The following is a 23,628-nucleotide window of genomic DNA, read 5'->3' as shown; positions in this document are numbered from 1 at the left end:
CACATTTCTTCACTGAGGGGTACAAAGGAGTCACTAGAGGCTGCCATGATCTAACTCGGGTACCTGGGGGATGGGGATGCATTTACTGCATTGGAGGCCCAGGAGGGATTGGAGGTAACCTGGGGGAGAAGAGTGTCTTTGGTTCAGTATCTTTTGGTTCAGAGACGCCTGTAGGTCATCCAAGAGAGGACATTCCAGTTGCTGCCTGACTTTTAGTTTTCTTTAGTTCTGCTTACAAAATCAGAGAGAATCAACATTCTGTCAGGGATTGTTACTTCCCCTTTGGGCCCTCGGCTGGGTTCTCTCCAGCCCCTTGCCCTCAGGCAAGAGAGAAGCAAGCAGCACAGTCTGTTGGGGGCTGCAGGGCAGGCTCTTAACACAGCAGGGCCCTTCAGATGTTCAGTAACTGACAATCCCAGGTCTACCGCCTGCCAGCTTCTGTTCACGGAGACACAGCATCACAGACTCTCCGGACTGGAAGGGACGTTAGAGGTCATCCGTTTCAGCCTCGGGGTTGGCATTTTCAGACTGTTCTAATAATTCAAGAGTTCCTGCTTCTATTATGTGGGAGACTGTTTCTTCTGACTTCCCTCAACATGCTGTTAAAGACATGGTCCACCTGTGGGCTTTCTTCCTAAGGGTAAGTGAGCTGGGGCTCATGTTCATGGATCCAGCAGTGAAAGACACAACAGGGCTTGGTTTGGGAACACAAGTCTTTTTCTCCTTCACACTATAGCTACGAGAATGGTCTCCATGGTTACAGCAGCTTCCCAGAGGTATCTAGATTTTCATGTTCCATATTTCCCTAAATATCTAATTTATGAATAATCTGTTTAGGTAACCTGCTGGAAAGTTTCTGCATGTATATGAATATTTCTATGTGTTCAAAACAGCAAAAAAAGTACAATGATAGGCATTTGGGGTACATTTTTTTTCACACTCAAAACAGAAATTAGGATTGACTTTAAAAATTTCAAGTTAAACAAGATTCAATGAAAGAAACACTGCCTTCATGTTCTTCAAAGGCATGTGAGCGAGAGAGGGGCTGGAGCTAACCTAATTATGTTTTCTTTAATGTGAAATAGTGATTTGCCTGACATCTCATTTGCATCTCACCATCACATTCAAATGGCTGGGACATTGATTTTTTTCCTCCCCCGCGGGGCTTCCTTTGAACATGAAAGTGTTTTTCCCTGTGTTTTCCCCCTCTTGTGAGAGCAGTGATAAGAATGGATCGATAATTACATTGTTGGATAAAAATGAATATAAATTTTATTGAAAAACAACACCAGCAACAATGTGGGTAAAGCATACTCAACAGCCACCGGCCCACACAACTCAATGCACGCGTTATGAAAAGTAATCACTTCTTAAATTGCCCAACTACCTATTCCAAATGAAAACAAATGATAGACCTCAGGTAAACTGATGTGGGGCACAGGTATAGAGACTGGGCGATCAAGTGTATTTCAAGATTAACTGGTTTGGAGAGGCCCTAATCCTTCCAGTTAGAGTGGCATCTAAATTCCCCAGACCACTGGGAAAACTCTTCTACTTTTCAGGTCCTTTAAGAAGAGGATTTCGCCAACTTTCTTGGCGACTTGCCCCTCTCGCTTAACAACCGGAAACAGTTCTGTATGTCTAGCCTCAATCTTTCATGCTTCAGTTAATCTATTTCCCTTTAATCTCAGCAGGCTGTATGTGTGGCGTTTGTGCTGCTGGGACAAAATAACATATGGGGAACTGACGGCGATCACAATCAGGCTGAAAACGGAGTCCAGCTGCGCTGGTGGCAATTCCGAAACAAGCCGAAAAGAAGTTAATTGTGGCTGTGGTTGTACCGCATGTGTCTCCTGCACTGTCCCACCCTCTCAGACCCTCAGCACCTTTCGGCCTGTGGCCTGGGGGCTGCCATCCTGAGACTTGCCAGCAAAAGCTCTCTGAATTTGAACAGCTTCAGACCTTCGCTGGCATAGCAATGAATGTGGCGAAAACTGTCCCATCCAGTCCTATATCCAGTGTTTTTGTTTCAAGATGGGATTTCCGGGCAAAGCACTCCCCAATCCTATTACATTCATGTCTTCTCGCCGGCCAGTCCCCTAGGCTCGCTTCACAACTGTGTGTGGCAAAACGCGCTCCTGGTATACACGAGGAAGCGCTGAGAAGCCACGAGAGAGCACCGAGTGAACTAACATAAACATCGCAGCAGCATTTTTCAAATTCTGCGTAAAAACCCTGGTGACAGGTTCAGCCTCGCGATGTGCAGCGCTGGCAGCTCCGCATTATGGGCACCAGGGGGCGCGAGTGCCATTCCATCGGCTGCTGGGACTCGCCGACCAGGGAACAAAGATGGGGGTTTGAATAAAAGACTTCTAAATGCAACCCCGAATTCTACCCTGAGCAGCATGCATGTTAAAATTCATGAAGATGGGATTTCATTTCATGTATTTTTACTTCAGTGGAAAGAAATGCAGGTGGTTTTCTGGCTGTGTCTACAGCTGTCTGTACAGAAGGAGTACCTGATTAAATGAGGGAGGGGCAGGCGGTATGCTCTGCAGGCACTTTGAGTGGCTGGCTGGGCCTCTGTCTCTGGTTCTGGCGACAGCTCCTGTTATGCTGGGTGGCATCCTCTGCATGTTCAAGAATATATTGATTAATCATATTGTTTTTTAAAAGATGCACGTCTTCAGCAGGCAGCTCTGGGTCCAATGAACGGCATGAGTCATAGAAGGCACTTATTATTTTGATGAAACAGCACATTTCTTTCAGCCCATAAAAATCAAAGGTGTGAGAAAAGGCTGTTTTCAGGATGTAAAAGTTCTGTCCTTTCCCAGTCGTAGTGCACAAAGGTTCCTTCCCTGGGGTCTTTGTGCATTTTCCAGGCCTGCGTGACATGGTGCTAAATGCCTGGGGGGAAGAGCCTCCGCCAGAAGGTGCTGGACACAGGCCAGGGCAGCTCGGCCCCTCCCTGGGGGTCCTCCCAGCGTGTTCCAGAGTCCCCAGCCTGGTGGAGGATGGCACTGCTATAACTTTGCTCTGGGCCAGTGCCATACAAAGTGGCAGTTGGGGACCTTTTAGGGAGGAAGCCTAGGGGGACGATGGACTGAAAGGGATGGAAGCCTGGAACTCCAGATACACCTGCGTGAGGGAGGCTGAGTCCCACACCCCGAGCTCTGGGATGTTCCCTCTGTAGCTCCAGCATGTAGCACTGTGCCTGGTGCTTATTAAGTGCCCCACAAACATGGGTTGAATACACAAATGAGAGAATGAAGGCAGAGGAAGCTGTGGGGATCCCCAGCTGGTCCTAGCTGTAGCTGAGCCTGGGGGCAACTGGAGCAGCAACGAGGGGACAGTGCTGGGAAGTCTGGCTTTCTGGGGCCAAGGCACTGAGATAGGAACGGGCTGCAGAGCTGAAGAATCCAGGAGGTCAGCAGGGGCCACCGTGAGCGTCTCCGTGTGCCAGGATGGTGTTGCAATGTCCATGCAGGGCCTCTCCATTCTTTCCTCTTCACTGCCCTCGCTGGAGCCAGCCTTTCTGCTGTTGCCATGGCAACACCTGCCAGAGGTGCTGCTGCGGGCCAGCTGGGTAGTCAAGACTTCTTGGGCCTGAGCAAAAAAGGGGCTCTGAACTGTCCCCACAGAAGATGGGACCTCAGGGGTCTCTCTTCTCAGGGAAAGGGAGGAAAGGAGATGGGATAGCGACAAGCACAAAAACTGCTGCCAGGGCATGTCGAGGTTCCCCCCGGCTTTGCTGGCAGGGACTCTTGGGGGACGGCAGAGCCCAGTTATCATGGGAGTCACCCTGGCATTGCAGCGTTTGCCCTGCTCCCTCACCTGGCTTCCCTGCCGGGTCTATCTTGAGGGTGATCGACAAGACTCCCCAGGGGCTGGCAGGCCTCTTGAGGCTCCCTGTGAAGGGTGCAGGCTCAGAGAGGGCCCGAACCAACTGTCTTGCAGGCTCCACTGAGAGCACAGTCGGAGGCCCTAGGTTGCAGGGCCGCCATGGTGGTCCCCGCCCAGGACCCCCGAGAGTGGGCACTGGCTGCTCTCCACTCTGGAGTCTCCTCGTAACTCTTCGGTTGCCACATTCCCAGCATACACAGGGATTGTGGGGAACACCAGCCTCCAGCCAGTTGGGGGCGCTAGCTTCCTCTCCACATTTTTTTCCCCAGGGCTTTTGAAGAGCAAGAAGCACCTAATGAAGAAGCAGCAGGAAAGCAGAAGATGGTCAGCTCTGGGGAAAAAACAATAGCCCAACCTTCCCTGGGGTCCGGGAGTGGGTGAGAAACACTGTAGCTACTTAAAAGGGGGTCCTGTGATTCAAGGTGACTCAGCCTTGCAAGTCATGTCCCTCTGGGGCCCGGAGGAGAATTTTCTCACCATCCCCTGAAAAGCTCTCAGCCTGGGCAACAGCCCTGCTTTCCCACATCGACCTTTTAACAACAGCGGCATTAACACGAGAAAGGGCATCTGGGCAGTGGCATACAGTTTACAATACTTTGGATTTACATAGCACCTTTTTCTTCTAAAGGGCCTTTGCCTCTGTCCCCTTGTGAAGCCATCAGAACACAAACATCACAGCTCCTGCGGCACGGCAGGGAGACTGAGGCAGAGGCCTAGAAGTGATTTCATGCAGACTCGGTGGTGTCCAGGGCTCTCTGCACTTCCCTTGGGCCCTCCCTGGAGGGGTGACCGGGCACCGGCCCTCACTGGCCGTTCACTTTATATTTCAGGATGTAGGAGTAGAAGCTGTGGTTGGCGTTCTCCAGCACCATGACGTAGACTTCTTGGCAGCCAGCCGTGTTGCAGCTGCCCTCCCAGTAGCCCTCGCCATTCAGGGTCAGGGGCCACGTGTCCTGCCCCTTCACCAGGGCTTTGGCGACGCCGTGCAGCTTCAATTTGAACGGGACGTTCCGGTTGGCGGGAAGCACGCCCGACAGAGGCTCCAGCAGCTCGTTGTCCTGCCCCCAGTTACCAAAGCTCTCGGGGAACATGGGCCAGTTCACCTTGGTGTTGGTGCAGCACAGGAGATAATTGAAGACAAAGACATAGTTGCCCGGTTCCTGCCTCTTCTTGACAAAGATCTTGAGGGCAAACTTGCCGGCACTGGGCAGCTGGACTTTCAGCTCTGTCCGCTTCTCTCGGTGCAGCTGGAAGATGTAGCGCCGCTGCGTCTCCTCGGTGATGGGGCCATCGTCTCCGTGCAGGGAAGCCAGGACACTGATGCCCTCCTCCACGCCGAAGCTGACGGAGCAGCGCCCATCACTGGTGTGGATGATGGGGTCAGGGTGGGAGGGCTTCAAGATGCCCATCTGCTCCGAGAACCAGCTGGGGCCCACGGGCTGGTGCAGCTCGGCTGGCAGCTGGACCCCCAAGTCCACATAGTTACACTTGAGCGTGTACTCCAGCACTGCACTGTAGACGTCGGAGTTGCCCTTGGCAAAGATCTGCAGCTTGTGGGTGCCCGTGGTTGGAGGGTAGACCTCCAGCTTCATCCCGTTCTTCCGGAGGCTCAGCAGCCCGTGCTCCTGCTTGCCATTGAGCATAAACATGAACAGGGTTGGGGCACCGCTCTCCATGGTGACCGTGGCCTTCCCGTTCACTGTGGAGAGAAAGCCAAGGTCAGGTGAGGTGGGTCCAGCAAGTGCTGATGTGCTGGTACCTGTGTAACGACTGGCTCTCTGGGGGAAAACCCCTGATCTGTAGCATTTGCCCATTTCCGTGATGTAAATACTTTCACCGTGATTGATTTTAAGCAGCCAATGTGATGTCACTGAACACAACATAAGCCAGCTGCAGCACACCACTGGACGGGTCTGCTTACCCACTTTAGGTGGTTGTCTTTGATGGAGTCGAAAGCTGGGGTCTTAAGTAAAGATCTGTCCCCAGCTGTATGTGCTCGCCTCACTCATTTGATTCACGTTAGATGAAGTAGCATGGAGGCTCAGCCTGATTCTCGAGCAGGCAAGGCGGCCAAGGGGGCAAGGAGGGCCAGGGGGCCTGGTTGGAGAGCCAAACTTTGACCTCCTCCTCCAAGTCTTGAGTCTTCCTTTCAAACTGCTCCCTCTAGCATCTGTTTGTACAGTGTCAACAACTGTCACGACAACACATCACCTTGAGAATGGTTAGGAACGACTTCACTCCTGGGGACTGTGCTCAAGGCACGAAGCGACTTCCTTGCTCCATTTTCCCCCACCCCATGCTTCCTGCATGGGCACCGCTTAGCCATATTTCTGGAATGAAGAGTCAGCGAGTGTACGGGAGGCTCTTTTGCATCCACCCTCCCTCTGCCTCTCCTCTTGCTCTACAGTTTCACCTTCCTCCTTCCTAGTGATTTTTGGGGGGGACAGGTGGTCAGTTCTCTGGTCTTTGCAGCTGGTAAACACTCTCCTACCTGGTCCTTGTACCAGCAACCTCCCTGCCCCGTTCTTGGATGAGCATACAGGAGGGAGACAAGTGTCCCATCCTTGCTCACTGTAAGCTTTCCTCGGGCTGGGGTGCAGTGCTCCTGCCGGGAGACAGAAGGCGATGCCGGGGCTCTAGGACAAGCATCCCTGAGACTTCCTATCTAATCTGCCACACACACCCCGCCCCCCTGCCCCAGGCTGCTCAGCTATTGCATTCAGTGCCAACTCCCACCTTGGGAATGAGAATCCCCACACAGGCGGCAGGCCAAGGATGGGAGTTCGATCAGGCCCTCCCCTCTGCTTTTTCACTGGCTCCTTTATCTGGAAAACTTTCCCTGCCTTCTTAGGCACTGCCAACTCCTCATGACCTTATACTCCCAAACGCCATGCCACTACACTTCCCTTCCACTCACTGGATCTCTGAAATCTGGCCACTGTTTCCACTCTCCAGAGTCTTCAGTGACTTTCTTGGAGAATCTTGGCTGCCCACCATGCCCTTTGGGAGGTCCACTCCTGCCCTTGTGTCCTCCACCGTCTCCAGCCTGGCCCTCTTCCCACTCCTCTGACTGTTGGTTGATTTCTGCTGTCATTCCTTCCCTTTCCATTCCAGTAATTGCGGGGTTCTTTGTGCTTTTGTGCTATTTTCTTTGTCTACACTTTTTCTCCACTGCCTTCAGCCACCTGTGGGATATCTGTCCCATGGAAACTTCCAAAGGCAAGTGACCAAGAACAATAGACTTATTACCCTCTCTTGGATGAAACCTTCCTCTCCCCTCACCCTCTCTTCTAAGCCAGCTCAGTGATTGGTTGATTTCTGCTGTCATTCCTTCCCTCAGTCCTCAACTGCTCACGGCCCCTGTCCTGTTCCATCTGACACTGAGTTGCTTGTGAGGTGCCTGTGCGAGTCACTTTTGGTGTGTAGAGCGCTGCCCAGCACCTGCACACAGCAGACCGAAGGCTCCTGTGAAAATATCCACCTGGGCTCACTTCTGTGGGCCGCCATCAAACTGGAGACCAGTGGACAGGCCAGTGCCCTCCTGTCCGACCAGCTCCAGAGCCCTCCTTCCCGGGGCCACAGGGCATTCTCTCACACCCTCCCGACCACAAAGAAGCCTTTCCAGATTCCTCAAATGAGGCCGAGCACCCCGCAAGCCTCTCTCGAGCCCTGAGTCTCCTTCAGGGAACTCAGCACCACTGTGATGAATTAATGTCCATCCTCTCTTCTGGGCGTGGGGAAGGTGCCTACCTACCTCCTTTCCTGTCTCATCCCAGGGCCTGGCCCCGAGGGTTCTTGGCACAGGTGAGTGGGATGGCGAGAAGACTTGGAATAAAAGGTTAGCAACCCCTGGGGGCTGTAGGAGCCTGTAACCTCCTCTGCACACTTCCTCCTCCTCTTCCCCTCACCCCTCCTTAGCTCTCTCCTGCTCCCGGTGGCTTTCAACCACCACCACCCTATGTCCTCTCTCTTGCCTGCCTTTGTGCATCTCAATTTTCCTCTCTGCTTCCTTCCACCCCCACTCTTAACATAACTAGCTCCAACCAAGAAATAGTCTTTAAATATGCATCATGGGTGTGGAATCAAATTTTACATTACTATATATTAAGAAACCCAGTGTTTACACTTCTATGCCTCTTGAAAAGGCACACTCAGTGCAGTGGCATTAGCTGGATGTCGGTGTGGCCTGGTGCACTCTTCCCTGTGGCTCCGTGGCCCACCACAGACAGAACAGGCTGCATCTGTTAAAACCCGAGGCAGCCATGGCCATCCTGGCTCAGAAGCGCAGGAAATGCATCCTCCCAAGAGAGCCACCTCAGGCTGTTGTTTTCGCTGCAGGAGCTGTAAAAAGAATGCCAGAGCTCAGCCTGGTTAAGGGAATCATTGTGAGGTGGAAGGGACAGCGGCTGGAACTAACGTGGAGGCACCTGTGCTCCCTGATGCTCCAGTCGCCCCGGCAGTGTGGAGAAGGGCTCCCACCACTCTGGGCCCACCCACAGGCCACTCGGTGCTAGAGCTCAGGCCTTTCCCCCTGGGAGCACACAGGCTCCCCTGGTGGCAGAGATGGAGCAGCCAGGCATGCGATCCTTTGTTAAAGTGGGGGTGGGGGATACACTGACCCGGCTGTGCTAAGCCTAGCAGTGTGTCTAGACTATGTGCCCCGCCTCAGACCAGGGCCTCAGAGATGCATAAGACCAGGTTTCTGGAGACAGTCCTGTGAGGCTCATGACCACAGTTCTAGACCCCTGGGGCTGGTCTCCCCCATACCCAATGGTACACAAACACACTCAGGTGGCTGCCTGTGTGGCCTCTGTGGGAGGTGGGGAGCAAATGTCCGTCCAGCCCAGCCATGAGGACAGCTCGGCTTGGGGAAGCTACCTGGAAAAGGCTGGATCCTGCCACCAGGAGGAAGGGAGAAGGAGCAGAGGCCGGCAGAACCAACAGGCACCCAGGTCACTGAGGAGGTCCGGCGGTACTTGAGCTCAGAGGTTCCTATGACATGTTTGTTCCCATCTACTGCAATGCCTGCTCTACGCCAGCTCTCAAGACCCAGCTCAGTGGCCACCTCCCCCACCTTCTGTGTTAAGACACCCCCTGCTGCTGCACCCTGAATATCTGGTTAGACCACTGACATAAAATATTGGCTCTGCTGGGCCAACACATGCTCTCTGCCAGGGGTTTGGGAAGAGAACACAGCACCTGAGCTGGGAGGCGGGTGCAGCCAGGGCAGCCCTTTCCTGCTGGGTCAGCTGACAGAGGCTCAGCCCACCTGGGGTCCCTGGCGCTGACTCCCCAACAGGCTGGGCTGTGAGTATAGCTCCTGGGGGAAGGGAAACCTGCAGACTTCCTCCTTCTTGATTCACGCTGCACCCCCTTCTTGATTCACGCTGGCGTGAGCGGGCTTCTGTCCCTGCGAGTGTGGGCCCAGGTGCCCAGATGCACAGAGCAGGCCGCCCTGTCCCTGCAGGCCGCAGGCCCGGGGTTACCTGTTCGGACCACAGGAGTCTCTGGGTAGGCACTCAGCATCCCCTTGTTGTAGAATTCACTCTTGTGATACATGTTGTTCTCAAACTGCCTCAGGGATTGAGGAGGTTTCAGCAGTTGCCAGTTCTTGTTGTCTGGGAAATGGTCCTCGATGAACAGCGCGGGGTGGGTGAGGAAGTAGAATTCATTGTAGCTGGAGAGAAGGAAAAGCTGGTCAGTAGCCATGCAGGGTGAGCAGGCCCCAGCCCTGTGAAATGGGCAGCAGGGCCTCACAGGGGCACCTTTGGGGCTTTCTTCTGGCTAATGCACACACAGGGGGATCCCACTGATGCCCTGAATGAAAGGCGCCATCTCCAATCCTAACACGGACCCTGAAACCCTCGGTGTCTCCTTCCAGAAATAGGAGCCACAGCAGGATCTGAGGTGCTTTCCAAAAGAAAGCTTTCCTGCTTTCAAAGCCAAACGAAGATTTGAAGAAAGCAAAAGGCATGACCTGCAGACCAGGTGCCAGCCAGTAAGGCGGAGGGAAGGCGGGGAGGGAAAATGCTCTGGTGGGCCAGCTTCATCACCCCAGCTCATCACCGTGCCTGAGCCGCTGTGTGGGTGGAGGCCCTTCCGTGCTCTGTGGGGCCGACCAGATGTAGCTCTCTGGAGGTCAGTGATGGGGATCAAAGGGAGATGGTGAGATTTGTCTGAGCAGGGAGGCTTTCCTTGGCTCAAGGTGAGTAGGGCCAGAGCTGACAGAGGTCGAGGGGGTATGTGAGCGCACAGGCCCTGCGTGTGGAGCTGTGTGCATGCTCTTGTAATCTGTCCTGTGTGCATGACTGTCAAGATTTAAATCGCAAAAATCGGAGACAAGGCCCTTTTTCTTGATATCTGATGGACATCATGATCCATGACCAATGTCATAGACTTAGCTGAAGGTGAGGGTTGGCCAGAGCCTTGGAGGACATTCATGCTCCAGCCCCCTGCCTTTCAGGTACCCTGCCCCACTGTGGCTGACAGATAGCACCCCTTCCCAAATAACATTATCCCCGAGATGTGATATGGCTGCATTCAGGCCAGAGGTGAGGAGAGGAACCCGGGCGTCTGGAGGAAGCCCTAAGAGAGAATTCTGGCATCTGTGCATCGTGATACAGTCAACGGGTCAAAGGCTTACAGGGAACCTACACACAATTAAATAAGGTTCACAGCTCTGCCTTTCCTCATATGTGGCCCGTGGGCAAACACGGTAAGTTTTTAGTGCTTGGGTGGAGGGAACGATAGGGAGCCAGAGGAGGGACTTGGTCAGTGGAGAGTGAGGTGACACAAAGGCCTGGGCCTTTATATTTGGCCTGGGGCTAGCTTACTCTGGAGCTTGAGGAAGGGTGACAGGCCGAGACCACCCTGGCTCTCCTTCCCTCCCACCTGGCCTCTTCCACCTGCTGCCACCTTCAGCCTCAGCCTCCTTTACTTGCAGCGACCAGACGCTCAACAGAACTGAGACTTGTACTCACAGGAAGGTGAATTTGGAAGTGGTGGTGTCTACCAGGCCACTGCCCCAGGTACTGTCCACCAGGTGCCATCTCCCCTCCAGGTACACGGCATTCCAGGCGTGGTCAAACTCCCCGGAGAAGCTCTGCCCCGTCTGGTAGCCAAAGCCCTTGGAGTAGCCGGGCACGGACATGCACTGCACTCCAGCGATCCTGGGGGTGGGACGGGGGGTCTGAGAGGTGGCTCCTGCTGGCCCCACCCCCCGCCCACAAGTTTGTCAGTCTGTGGCCTTCGGCCTCAGGTGCGTCTGCTGTCCACAGGTCCCTCTATGTCTCTCCTTTTCCTTGCCTCTCTCATAGTCACATGTATACAGTCTGAGGGCTTTTATTTCCAGGGCCATGGGACAGGGGGACAAAGGACTGGCTGGTCCTGCTGACGAAGACTGGCTGCAGTCCTGAGACTCCCTTGAGACCGTACAAATCACTTCTGAATCGTCTCTCCTCAGAGCCCGCCCAAGTGCTCACCGGCAGCTCTTCGTGAGGCCAGGGGGTGCCTACGAGGATCACCTCAAGAACACGGAAACCAGGGACACGGCAATGTTCTTGAAGAACCAGAGCGGCTCCAAACGTATGTATGACTGAGGAGTTGGGTCTAGGTGACATGGTGGGGTGTCAGGGAGGGGTGCTGGACGTGAGGGTGCAGGAGAGAGCTGAGCCCTACTGCCCCTGCTACGTCCTGCCCCAGGACATCTACGTGGGGACCCCTGGTGCAGGACAGCCGATGTCTCCAGCCCTGACCCGGGAGGGCGGGTCCACTGCCAGCATCATTTAGGTCTGACTGCCAGGGCTGCAAAGGTGCATTAAGGTCATTTGCTGACTGACTGCCCTGGGCATAGCTTTGGAGGCCCTCATAGCTGTCCCTACGGATGTGAAAATGCTGACCAGTCTTTTCTGAACTTTTGGGTCCCCTTGACAGTGTATAACCCTGCTGTTCACAACCCAGCTGGCAACACTTTTGGGGCTGGATGGTGGGGGCTGGGCGCTAGGCACCTGTGGGAACCACAGGCACCACTGGGAAGCTATACTCTGGGCATTTGTACGTGAAACCTGAGGCTGGCCCTGGGCAGTGGGCACCACCCCAGGGCCATGCAAGAGCCCTGAGAGCTCTGCCAAGCTCCGCTGGCCTTCCTCTCAGTGTCCCTGCCCCCAGAATGACAGCCGAGGGGGCAGACTGCTAGTCTGACTGATGAGACACCCTGTACTGGCCCTTTTGAGGCCTTCGTTAGAATTAGAAAAAGTTACTCCTTCTTCAAGACACTTGCTTTCACTTGTGGAAGACTGGTATAATAAATACACAGATCTGTGACATCCAGTGTGCGTGATGGCCCCTTAGATGGTGGTCCTTGGAGCACCACGTGGCCGCCCAGCCAGCCCTCTGCAGCGCTGACCTCACACTCCACTCAAATGCACCGATTCTTCACTCTGGGGGTGGCAGGCCTGGTTCAGGGCGGTAGCCTCTGGTGGCCGGGATCCTGCTATGGACCAGGTCTGCAGCCTCAGTTGCTCTAAAGAAGAGCACCATGGAGCCTCTCAGGCAATGGGGTGAAATTACCGTGCATTCACTATATGAAATTCCCCTATAAAAATGATCAATGATTAATAGAATATTGGATTAAATATGACTTATCTATATCTACATGTCATTTGTTGAGAGAATCGACGAGGTGAGATGTGGAGCCTCCAGGTTACCAGATCCCCCCTGTGTGGGGGCTGCTTCATGGGCACAGAGGAGCCCTGTTCCCACTCCAGGGGTTGGCAGGCCTGGTTCAGGGAGGTGGCCTGGACTTCCCTCCCCTGCAGGGTGCAGGCCTCTCTGCTGAGGCTCCTGAGGGGCTTGGCAGTCCCACAGCCCCACCTTCTGCCTGCAGCTTCACAAAAAGAGGTCCAGGTCTCGCATGCTAAGAGAACAGGCCATCTGGGCCCTGTGGGAAGGATTTTAGGAGCACATGGGGGTTGGGGTCTGACAGCAAGAGAAACTGGGTCCTGATGGAGGAGTTTCTGCTGGTAAAGATCAAAACTGAAAACCAGAGCAGAACGGGTGGCCCAGAGGCCGGAGGCCCAGGAGGCGGGGCAGAGGAACCCACAGGAGGAGAGAAAGTGCAGCATGCACACCTGGAGAGCCCCTGCCTCATTTAGCTGCCAGGAGAGGGGTGAGGGGATGCAGGGCAGAGGGGCTTGTTCTCAGGATGAGGACATCTGACTATGTTTATAATCTTAGAGAAAACGGCAGAGAGGGGAGGGTTGAAAGCAAGGCCAGAGGGGTGAGGTGGAGTTTGGGGTGTGGGGTGGGCCTAAACAGGAGGCTCCATATACTCAAAGAGAAGGGGAGAAGAAATGTTCAGTGAGGTAAGAAATTCTCCTGAGGCAACACTAATTGACAAACGCTTATAAACCCTGCCCTCAGCACATGCCTCCGTGTGTGTGTGTGTGTGTGTGTGTGTGTGTGTGCGCGCGCACACATTCAAGAAGGATGAGATGGGGGTGGGCAGGGTGGGACATGGAGAGAACAGCACAAAAGTCACCTGGTCTCTTGGTAATAAAATTTTGGGTGATTTTAATTTTCTTCTTTAAACTTCTCTATACTTTCTTAGTTTTCAATAATGATCATGTGTTACTTTTAGAATTGGAAAAAAATTCATAAATATTACTTGAAATTACATTCCTCAGTGACTTATTTTCCTTTCTTGCCCAGAATGTCTGTGCATATCAATTTCTAGTATAATGTGGGGCGGGGGGAGGGAGGGTAAAGGGAGTCTTGGGAACAGTGGTGTTTAGAGACCGGGCGGTTTTGCAGTAAGATGAACTGGATTGAGCTCAGCCATACACATCTGGACATGCTGCCCACTGATGTCCTCTGCTCAGAGCCACCTGGAGTCAGGGGAGGAAGGAAAAGCAAGCTCCAGTGAAATGTAGCAGGCGCTGAGGTGGACATCAGCTCAAACTTGGCCTGAGTGGGTGGTCACTGGGCCGAGGCAGGAGATCACAGCTCTCTTCCCAGCTCTAATGGTCACCTCCAGTGTGACCTTGCCAGGCTCATCATGAGCAAAAAGGAAAGATGGCATTAAGGAGTGACGCTAGGGGTTGACTCTCCTCTGACAGACTGAGGAGAAGCTGGGAGGGCCATGGGGAATGCCTGGGGCAGAATAAAGATGAAAAAATAAACTTGGCTATAAGCTTATGCCATACTTGACTATGCTATGAGGATATATTTTTTTTACCTGGCAGCAATGTGCAAGATGAATTGGACAAGCTTATAGTAAAGCATTATTATTAATAATCCATAATTCTCATGCAAAAGTGTGGAACTAGTAATTCCAGCTGCTGGTTGCTAGTCAGGATGACTCTTGGCCTTTTCATGCCATCAAAAGATCACTGACCACATACACTATGTGCAAAGCACTATACCAGGCACCAGGGAATCATATTACCATGTCATGTCATGTTATAGCATATATCATGTCATAATAAATACTATAACAATAAATATAATATTCCAGAAATAAAGCTCACCGGCTGGCCTAAATGTGCTCATAGTTGGAAGGGGGATGGATATGTGCATTGTCACTAAAATGCTAGTGATAAGCAAAGCCCCGTGAACCCCAAAGGAGGAGGAATTTTCTGGAAAGAGCTGGGAGAGCATTGAAGAAAGGACAGAGGATGGCAAACATTTCCATCTCCTAAAGAGCTCTGCCAGCCATCCCAAAGCTCAAACTACCACCCCACAACATCTATCTAATAACCTCAGGCTGCAGAATCTTGGTTTTTATCTTAGACAGTTTTGACAAGCCCAACGCCACTGGTATTCGTTAAGGACGTAGATCCAGACTGTGACTATCATTTTGTCCAGAGGTGGTCCAGGCTCCGCCAGAGGAACTGTGTCATAAGGCTTTAGTCCTGCACGGACAGGCCCTGCCGCAGGGTGCACCTGTCAGGCTGACCACAGAGGACTTCCCCAGCTCTGAGCACCCCTCCCGGCCTGAGCAATGCAGGAGAAAGGGAGGGACCGATGGTAGTTGCAGGAGGGTAATGAAACCTGTTCTTTTTTTTTTTTGTATCTTGTTGAAAATATTGTAATTTCTAATAGTGAAATTAGGGAATATGGTTTCATTAACTTGAAGCCCAATGTTCACTTTCACTGAGCAAGCATATGGGATTTAGAAGTCTTGGGGCCTTGCTGTTCCCGAAATGCTGGTCTTCAAGGTTGATATTATTGTGATAAAGGTAAACTGGCCAAAAAATATTGTGATTTTTATTCTGCAACAGGACAAGCATAACCATGACTTACGTTTCACAATTTATGTAGCTGATTTCTTGGAATTTGAAAGCGTCTTTATATTTCTGCTATTTGCTTCCCTTTCCCTTTTCTTATACCTCCCTTATGGGGAGGTCAGTAAGTGTGATCAGAGTAATAATTCTCTCGAAGGCCTTGTTTAAAGCCTCTTGAGATGTGACCTCAGGGGCCTCCTCTGCAACAGGTAAGGAGTCAGACTTTCAGGGAGGGAGGCTGACTTGCCTGAGGACACACAGCCAGCCAGTGGCCAAAGCAGGACCAGGACTCAGTTGTCTGGATGCCCAGTTTGGAAGGCTTTGCCTTGTAGTAGCCCTTTTGTACACCAAGATTTGTTTTAATCTATAAATTTCTGGATGGTATACAGAGCAACATTAAAGGATGGTTTGCTGTAGTGATGTAATTCACATTTGTGAGTGCTATCCTTTGATGCATCTATAAGAGGGAAGGAGTTTAGATGTCTCTTTTGGAAGCTGTATATGACGAAGTCAGATTTGGGGATAATTTAAGATTATCCAATGTATCTGCCTCTCCCAGGAGGCTGAGATGGTCATTCCTCCGTCTTCGAGGACTTGGAAACAAGCGATGTTTTGAGATTGCCTGGACATCATGCTAGGCAGAAACATACCACTGTTCTTGCTCTCTTTGACAGCTGAAGGATGGATAGAAAACTGACTGACATTTGATGGGTGACAACGAGTCCCCTCGGCATCAAAGCCTCAAACAGGTACTAAGCTCCTGGCTTGATCAAAAGTATCTGGAAAATCTGCTTGCTGGTGCTGCTAGAGCTGTGATAACAAGGGGAGAGGATGTACTAGAAGCTGACTCGGTGGCAGGAATCTGGGGGATTAAGCTTGGTCCCGCAAGGAAATTAAGCAGAATTCATTAAGGCTGTGACAATTGAGGCAACAAGAGAGACATTAATGCCAGATGATAGAAAGTCAGAAAGAAACTGGACCAGCAGCTACGAGCAATAGCATCAACAATATACCTCACATCAGTTACTTGGGAAAGACGATGAGGAAACAAATGATGTTCTGAAAATATCTGAATTCCCCACCAAATTGCTTTATTAAATCAGTCTTTAATGAGGCCATTGCAGGGAGTCAGGATGGACTGGCAGCAGTAATGATGGCCATGTGGGTACAACTCTTGCTAAGAGGACTTCCTGACAAATAAGCAGGGATACATCAGCAAGTGTAGATTACATGTCTTCGGTAATTAAGGAATCAGCTAATGAATTTACCAAACCTTTGGCAGTTATTTTAAAGGTAAGGGGAATTCGGTAAGTGATGTATAGATGAGGTTACCAATCTTTAAAGCAAAGTTAAAGGAATTCGGGGAACTGTGAGCTATCCTTAAACATCCCGGGCAATGTGATGGGTCTTGCACAGGGTAACTGCCAGGTTGAAACCTAACTTTAAATGATGCAACATGTTGAAACGAGTTTTAATGATGAGCTGCAGGCCAGAATGTGGCCATCATTAAGCATCTGGACTGGGCCAAAAAGCTGACAGTTTCACTCAAGTTAAGTGTCAATTTTCCAAGTCTCTGGGAGTCTATGTGGGTCTGTAGGAAAGTTCCACAGAGCAAAAGCTCTTCCGTACTCAAGAAAGACAAGGAAGGTTAGAAAAACAACAGTCCCAAAGTCAGGTTAGCAAACCACAAACTGCACATTCTCATTTAGTCCTATAGTCCTGACAGTAGGCAGCATAGTCCCAGTACACAAATGAGGAAAAGGGGGCTCAGGTTTTGTGCCTTCCAAAAGGAACAAGACTAGTAAGTGGTAACTTAAGGTCTGGTAAACTGAGCACCAGGAAATCTTTCTGGCTTTAAATCTGGCACACTTTCTATACCGTGCCAGAAAGCTTTACTGCTAGAGAAGGATATATTCTGTGATCTAAAAATCCCGAGTATTTTCGAATTTGCAGATTCAGATGAAAATAGTTATGGTCTGAAAGATGCTAGGCACAAAGAGTTGACAGATTGATGGTTATTCCATATTTTAAAAGAGAATAAGGTCCATTTCATACAAGTCTGCTGGACTATCCTGTCATTTCCTGTCTTTGAGGGCCTACTGTGTGTAGGATTCTGAGATGGGTGGTCACAGAGGACACAGAAAGAGAGAGGAGCTAAGGACATATAGACACATGAGAGGAAATGAGCACAGGTAACACCTCTATGATAGAGTGAAGTCCAGAAAGGACTATGACACAATGTTAAGTGTTATCTCTAGGTGGTGGGATTCAGAGTAACTTAATTTTCTTCTTTTTGCTTCTGTGCATTTCATAAATCACCTACAATTAACCCTTTTTTAAAAAAAATTTAGAAAAGTTATTAAATAAAAGCATAAGGCAAACCATGAGCTCGTGGATAAGTTGTGCTGATGACATCAAGATCAAGGGAGGGGAAGGTGGTAGGGCTGGGCCATCCTGGAGTGGGGCCTGGAAGGAGCGTCATGGAGCGGGGAGCAGAACAAGCTTGAGGAGATGGAAGTGCGGCCGGTATCAAAGGTGCATGTCTGGAAGGGTGGCTGAGGTCAGATGCCGAAGGACTTTATGGGACAGTGTGAGCCTTTAGTCTTGTTCAGGAACCTAGGGCCTAGAGAGCCTGGGTGGGGGGCTGATGATGATTGAGGTTCCTGGAGAAGCCCAAAGACATGTGGGGGACACCTAAGTCTGGGGGAGGGGGTGGCAGTGGGAATTGCAGGGTGGAGACGACCGCTCTGGCTGAGGGAATGGGGAGTAGAGAAGCTGGTTTCCTCTGTACTCTGACCTGCCCTGGTTGTCTCTGGGCTGTGGTTTCAGGGGTGGGTCTTGGAGCTGGGGGAAGGGAAGAGCAGACAGGGTTGGAGCAACACTGGGCGCAGGCAGTAGTGATGGAGGGTGGGAGGCAAACAGCTAGGGGCCAGGCCAGGAACTGGTTGCGTGAATATCTAACGTAGTAGGACATCTTATAGCTGCCTATACAACACTGATACGTGACAACTCCTCCTCTGTGGACTTTGTTGCTACAGTTGGTTTGATGACTAGCTATCTGCGGTCTTGGTGGGCTGATGTCTGGGTGCTTGAGAATACCCATTCTCAGGAGCCTACAGAGAAAATGGGCAGGGGTCCACCCATCCAAGGGGTTTTCAGTGGCCCTTAGGCCTGGCTGATTGTTTCCTGGGGAATCCAGCAGACCTCAGAGAGTGGGCACAGGAAGCTATGGGGGTCAGTAGGGCTTCCCCAGCCTTGAGTCTGTCTCAAGATCACCCAGAACCAGCAATGATGACTCCAAATACAAATGGCTTCCTTACCAGCCACTTTCCTGCTGTCATCCAGCCCCTGGGCAATCTGGTCAGGTGCTCACTCCCAGAACAATGAAAATAGAGCCCAAAGGCTCCAAGAGAGACACTGCTTCCTACTCGTTCAACTTTTCCAACGGACAAATCTTTTCAGGTAGGAGATCTGTTGTTTACCCTGAGAGAGGGCCCCTGTGCCAGCCCCGAGGACAAGCCTTTCACAGTCCCCTTGGCGTCGGCAGCCACTGTCCTCCTGTTCCCAGATCTGCCATTCTTCTAACCTTCAGTTGCACAGAGATGGGAGAAGGTGGAAAAAGGGCCTTTTATAACCAAATTATCTTTGTGCATTCATCTGCCGTTATGTTAATGCATCGTGAAGCCCGGCAGATGGTACAAAGTCAATTATGCTGGTGTTAAAACAGGAGAAATTGACCTTTTCAGGACTCACTTGGATTCCAGAGCAGAGTTTGCAAACTCAGGTTTCAGGGCTGGCATGTGGGCGAAGGCACACAGAACTTTGGAAGGAGAAAGGGATGGGCCAGGTGGTCAGTCCCAGGGCTGCCTGCCTTTTGCCGGACGCCACGCGTACCTGCACATTTTCTCAAAGAGCCCGGCATAGCCATCGCAGTTGGTCTTCTGGGTCCGCAGGATGTCAGTGGGCTTGAAGGCCTGGCGGTTCTTCTCTTGGGCGGCCTCAACATCGTACTCTGGAGGGCAGAGGAAGAGGCCATGAGAAATCAGGTCCTGCGATGCCACCAAAGCTGGCGCAGAGGGGAGAGGGGCCCACTGCCTGTGGCATCGCCCTTACCCTTAGCTGTGCTTTCAGCAGCATTTTGGCTGGCCTCCCTCAGGCCTGGGAAAAAAACACTGTGGGTGGATGGAACCAGGGGCTCAGCCCCAGGGAGATCTGGGAAAAGTCACCTCTTTGTGCAGGTGGTGAGAGAAAGACCAAGACCTTGGCAGAGAGGCTGCCTGGCTCCTTAGGCCTCTGAGGAAGGGCTGAGACCAAGACCACACTCAGGGGTGGGGGGCTCTGCCCACTTGTCCCCACCCTCATGTAGCTCTGCAGGCCATTACAGTGAAGCTGCTCTCTGTCCCTGGAGCGGCCCCACAAGGCCAAGGCCTCACACTGACCCACACGGGGTACTCTGAGCTACCGTTAAAGCTTGCCCCACATAGAGAAGACTGTTCTCCCACAGCCTGTCACTTCACTAACGATAGAGCCTGAAGCCTGGGCTGAGGATCTGAGACAGGAATCACTGTGGCCACTGAGGACACAAAGGGACTGTGCATGTGTGTGTGTGTGTGCGCGCGCGCGCGTGTGTGTGTGTGTGTGTGTATGAGAGAGAGAGAGTGTGCGCGAGCAGTAAACAAATTCCTACCAAATGCTCTGTTTCTGATCCTGCCCACTTAAGGCTGAGGCTGAGCTGCTGGGCTTGGGGTGGGAGCAGGTGGTCCCTCAGGCCCTATGATCAGACACCCTACTGGTACCAGGTGAGTTTATCTTTTAAGCTGCATCTCTAACTGCTGCTTTGGGAAGACAAAGGAAAAGCCTGGTGGTAGCAGGCCAGGAGAGATCCCTTGATCATTATGTAACAGGAAAAACACTGGAAGTTCACCCATCATCTGGTTCCTCCATAAACTGCTAAGGGCAGCATCCATTATTCCCTTAGCAACCACCTGTAGGGCTTGGCTTGACCTAGTCAGACTCCTGAGGCTGTCCTTTGAAGACGTGTGGGCAGCTGCACAGGCCCAGGTCCCCTGAGGTGGCTCTGAGAACTGGGCTGAGAGCGGTGAGCGAGGTTGCCAGTGGAAACAAGGAGCAGGAAGAGGAGAGCCTACCCTTCCTGCCGTTGGTACTTCAAGCAACCTCTGGTGTTGAAATAACTTTTCAAACAGCTATAACTCCTCCTCAACTGCTGTTTTTTGTTTGTTTGTTTGTTTGTTTGTTTGTTTGTTTTCAAGATGATCTCCTGTCCTGAGTTCTCATCTCTCTGGAGCAGGTTTACCAGGAAGCCAGGACTGCGGGAAGGTGGCCACTGGCTGTGGGCAGAGGGCCACATGGGACCCCCGCCCACTGACCCTTCCTGAAGACTGTTAGCACATGATGAGTTTTACCCTCCTTGGTTAGTCTTAAGTTATTCAATCCAGTCATCTGGAAGCGCCTTTCCTCCACCTTCCATCTTGTTCCACACACCTTGGTGATTGAGTGAGTCTCAGAGATGCTCCCTGGGAACAGAGGACTGCAGGGAGTGGCTTCAAAAGCTCCTAGAGCCAGTGGCAGCACGGGCGGTCCTACCTATGTGGTGGCATATCCAGATCCAGATCGCGCGGACCCTCTCCAGATCACTGTGGGCCTCCTGGAGCAGGTCATTCACCAGCTCGTCCAGGCCACTCTTGACCGTCACCTGGGGAGTGAGAGGGGTATACTGTGTCAGGGCCTGGACGAGGGCTGTGGGACACTCAGCACTCTGCCACCTGCAGCCAGTGTTGCCTTTCCTCCAGGCAGAGAAGGAGGGGAGAGGCCCAGAGGGACAAAGGCTGGGCTGAGGGCAACCTTTGATGGGGGGTTAGATTGGTGGGTAGGGCTGACCAGCTGAATCACTGGCCCTAGGGCCACCATACCTTTTCTTTGTAGATCCTGGGGCCAGCCAAGTGGGTATCTAAGCAGCTGTAGCAGCCCCTAGTCATGGCCCAACTACCCACAGCAATCTACAGATTTAACACAATCCCTATAAAATTACAATAGCTTTTTTTTTTGGTAGAAATGGAAAAGCCAATCCTCAAATTTATATGGAATTGCAAAGGGGCTGGAATAGCCAAAATAATTTTGAAAAAAGAGCAAAATTGGAGGACTCACACTTCCCAATTTCATAACTTACAAGAAAGCTGTAGTAATTGAAATAGTGTGATACTGGAATAAGGATCTTATAGACCAATGGAATAAAATTGAGAGTCCAGAAATAAATTCATAATACATCTATGGCTAACTGACTTTTGACAAGAGTGCCAAGTTCATTCAATAGGAGAATGATAGTCATTTAACAAATGGCACTGAACAACTGGATATCCAGATGCAAAAGAATGAAGTTGGATCCCTACCTCATATGCGAAATAACTCGAAAAGGACCAATAATTAAACACAAGAACTTAAACTATAAAACTCAGAAGAAAGCAGAGGGATCAATCATCATGACTTTGAATCTGGCAATGGATTCTTAGATATGACACCAAAAGCATAAGGTACAAAAGAAAAAAAATAGATTAATCGGGCTTCATAATAATAATGAACTTCTATGCATGAAAAGATATTATTAAAAAAGTGAAAAGTTAACTTACGGAATGGGAGAAAATATTTGCAAATCATATATCTGATGAGGTTAATATCCAGAATATATAAAGAACTCCTACAACTCAACAACAAAAAGACAACCCAATTTTAAAATGGGCAAAAGACTTGAACGTACATTTTCCCAAAGATATATAAATGGCCAATAAGCACATGACAAGATGTTCAACATCATTAGTCACTAGAGAAATGCAAATCAAAACCACAACGAGATATCACTTCATACTCACAAGGATGGCTATGGTTAAAAAGATAGACAAGATATGTAGGCAAGAACGTGGAGAAATTAGAACTTTGTACATTGCTGGTAGGAATATGAAATGGTGCAGCTGCTGTGGAACACAGTTTGGTGGTTCCTCTAAAAGTTAAACATAGAATTACCACATGATCCAATAATTCCACTCCTAGGTATAGATACAAAAGAACTGAAGACAGGTACTCAGATACTTGTTCACAAATGTTCATCGCAACATTATTCACAATAGCCAAAAGGTAAAAAGTACCCAACTGTTATCACAGGTGAATGAATAAACAAAATGTCATATAGCCACACAATGAAATATTATTCATCCATGAAAAGAAATGAAGTTCTGATTCATGTTACAACATGATGAACCTCGAAAACATGATGCTAAGGGAAATAAGCTAGACCAAAAAAGAAAACATATTGTATGATTCCACTTATGTGAAATATCTAGAATAGGCAAATTCAGAAAGACAGTAAGTGAATTAGAGGTTACCAGGGGCTGGAGGAAGGGAGGCCGGGGAGTTATTGCTGAATGGGTATAGAGCTTCCGATTTTGGAAATAGATGGTGGTGGTTGTACAACATTATTCATGTAATAATGTCACTGAGTTGTACAATTAAAAATGATTAAAATGGCAAATTTCATGTTATATATATATATTTTAAAAGGGAACAAATTAGGTTTTCTTGCAGGGACCCTCAGGAGGAAATTGAGTTGGAGCTGCAACAAAGGCAGCCTTGATTGTATTCAGTCTTTCTAGAGCAGTGGGGGCAACTGGGTGCTCGGTTCTAGGGTATGCCTTGACCTGTTCTCTCCTGGAACCATTCCGCCCCTCCCCCTGGAACCCCGGAAGCTACTCTGACCACAAAGAGACCTCTGGCCCCTCTTCTGTCTCCCACTTACCCTGCAGTTTCCTGCCTCTTTTTCTTCCATGTCCAGCTCCAACTCCACAGTCCTTGCCTTTGTCCCCCTCCTGAGGCCTAGAACAGCGCCCATCACATTGCAGGCCCACACTATGGCCTGACTGACCCCTGAGGTAACTACAAACTTCAGCCAGCTGGGCCGGGCTGGCTCCAGCTATCCACTGCTCTGTGGTATCTCTCTGGCCTCAGCTGGGCTCCTGGTACTGGCTCTCTGAGCCTGGTCAGTAGCCTGTCCCATCCCCTCCGTTGGTCGTTACCACATACCGCACCCTCCGCAGACTGTGGATACCCCCCATCCACCTCCCTTCCCTCATCTCGCAGATGACCTGGCCTTAGACTCGACGAGGCCCCGGCAGGACTTCCTTTCCGATGAGCCCTCCTTCCTGCTCTCGTCCTTTCACGCTCCTTCCTGCTCAGTCAGCCTCTCTGTCGGCCTTGGGTCCAGGCCTCCTGCCTTTGCAGGGCCTGCCTTCCTCGGCAGTGCCCTCGCTCACCTGTGTCCTCGCCTCCTCCCTTCGTGTCCTTGCTGTCCCATCCCCTTTCTGCTGCATCTCAACAAAATGCTCCCAAGTCTCTTTCTCAGGACGGCCCACATCCAACCTCCCCTTCTTTGCCAGGC

The 23,628-nt window shown here is 51.0% G+C and overlaps 1 protein-coding gene across 1 annotated transcript in view; it reads right to left on the bottom strand.

Annotated features, from left to right (window-relative positions):
- Positions 1-4,257: 4,257 nt before the first annotated feature.
- Positions 4,258-23,628, bottom strand: part of KY (kyphoscoliosis peptidase) — a 48,093-nt gene continuing 28,722 nt past the window's right edge. The window contains exons 7-11 of the mRNA XM_015585762.2: positions 20,790-20,898; positions 19,080-19,197; positions 10,884-11,072; positions 9,390-9,580; positions 4,258-5,602 (exon numbers count right to left, since the gene is read on the bottom strand). Of these exons, the coding sequence (XP_015441248.1) occupies positions 4,707-5,602; positions 9,390-9,580; positions 10,884-11,072; positions 19,080-19,197; positions 20,790-20,898 (1,503 nt within the window). The 3' untranslated portion in view covers positions 4,258-4,706. The remainder of the gene's footprint in view (positions 5,603-9,389; positions 9,581-10,883; positions 11,073-19,079; positions 19,198-20,789; positions 20,899-23,628) is intronic.

Source organism: Pteropus alecto, unplaced genomic scaffold (genome assembly GCF_000325575.1).
Source record: "Pteropus alecto unplaced genomic scaffold, ASM32557v1 scaffold92, whole genome shotgun sequence".
NCBI lineage: Eukaryota > Metazoa > Chordata > Mammalia > Chiroptera > Pteropodidae > Pteropus > Pteropus alecto.
Note: the sequence above shows the minus strand (reverse complement) of the source record. Positions and strands in the feature narration are given on the sequence as shown.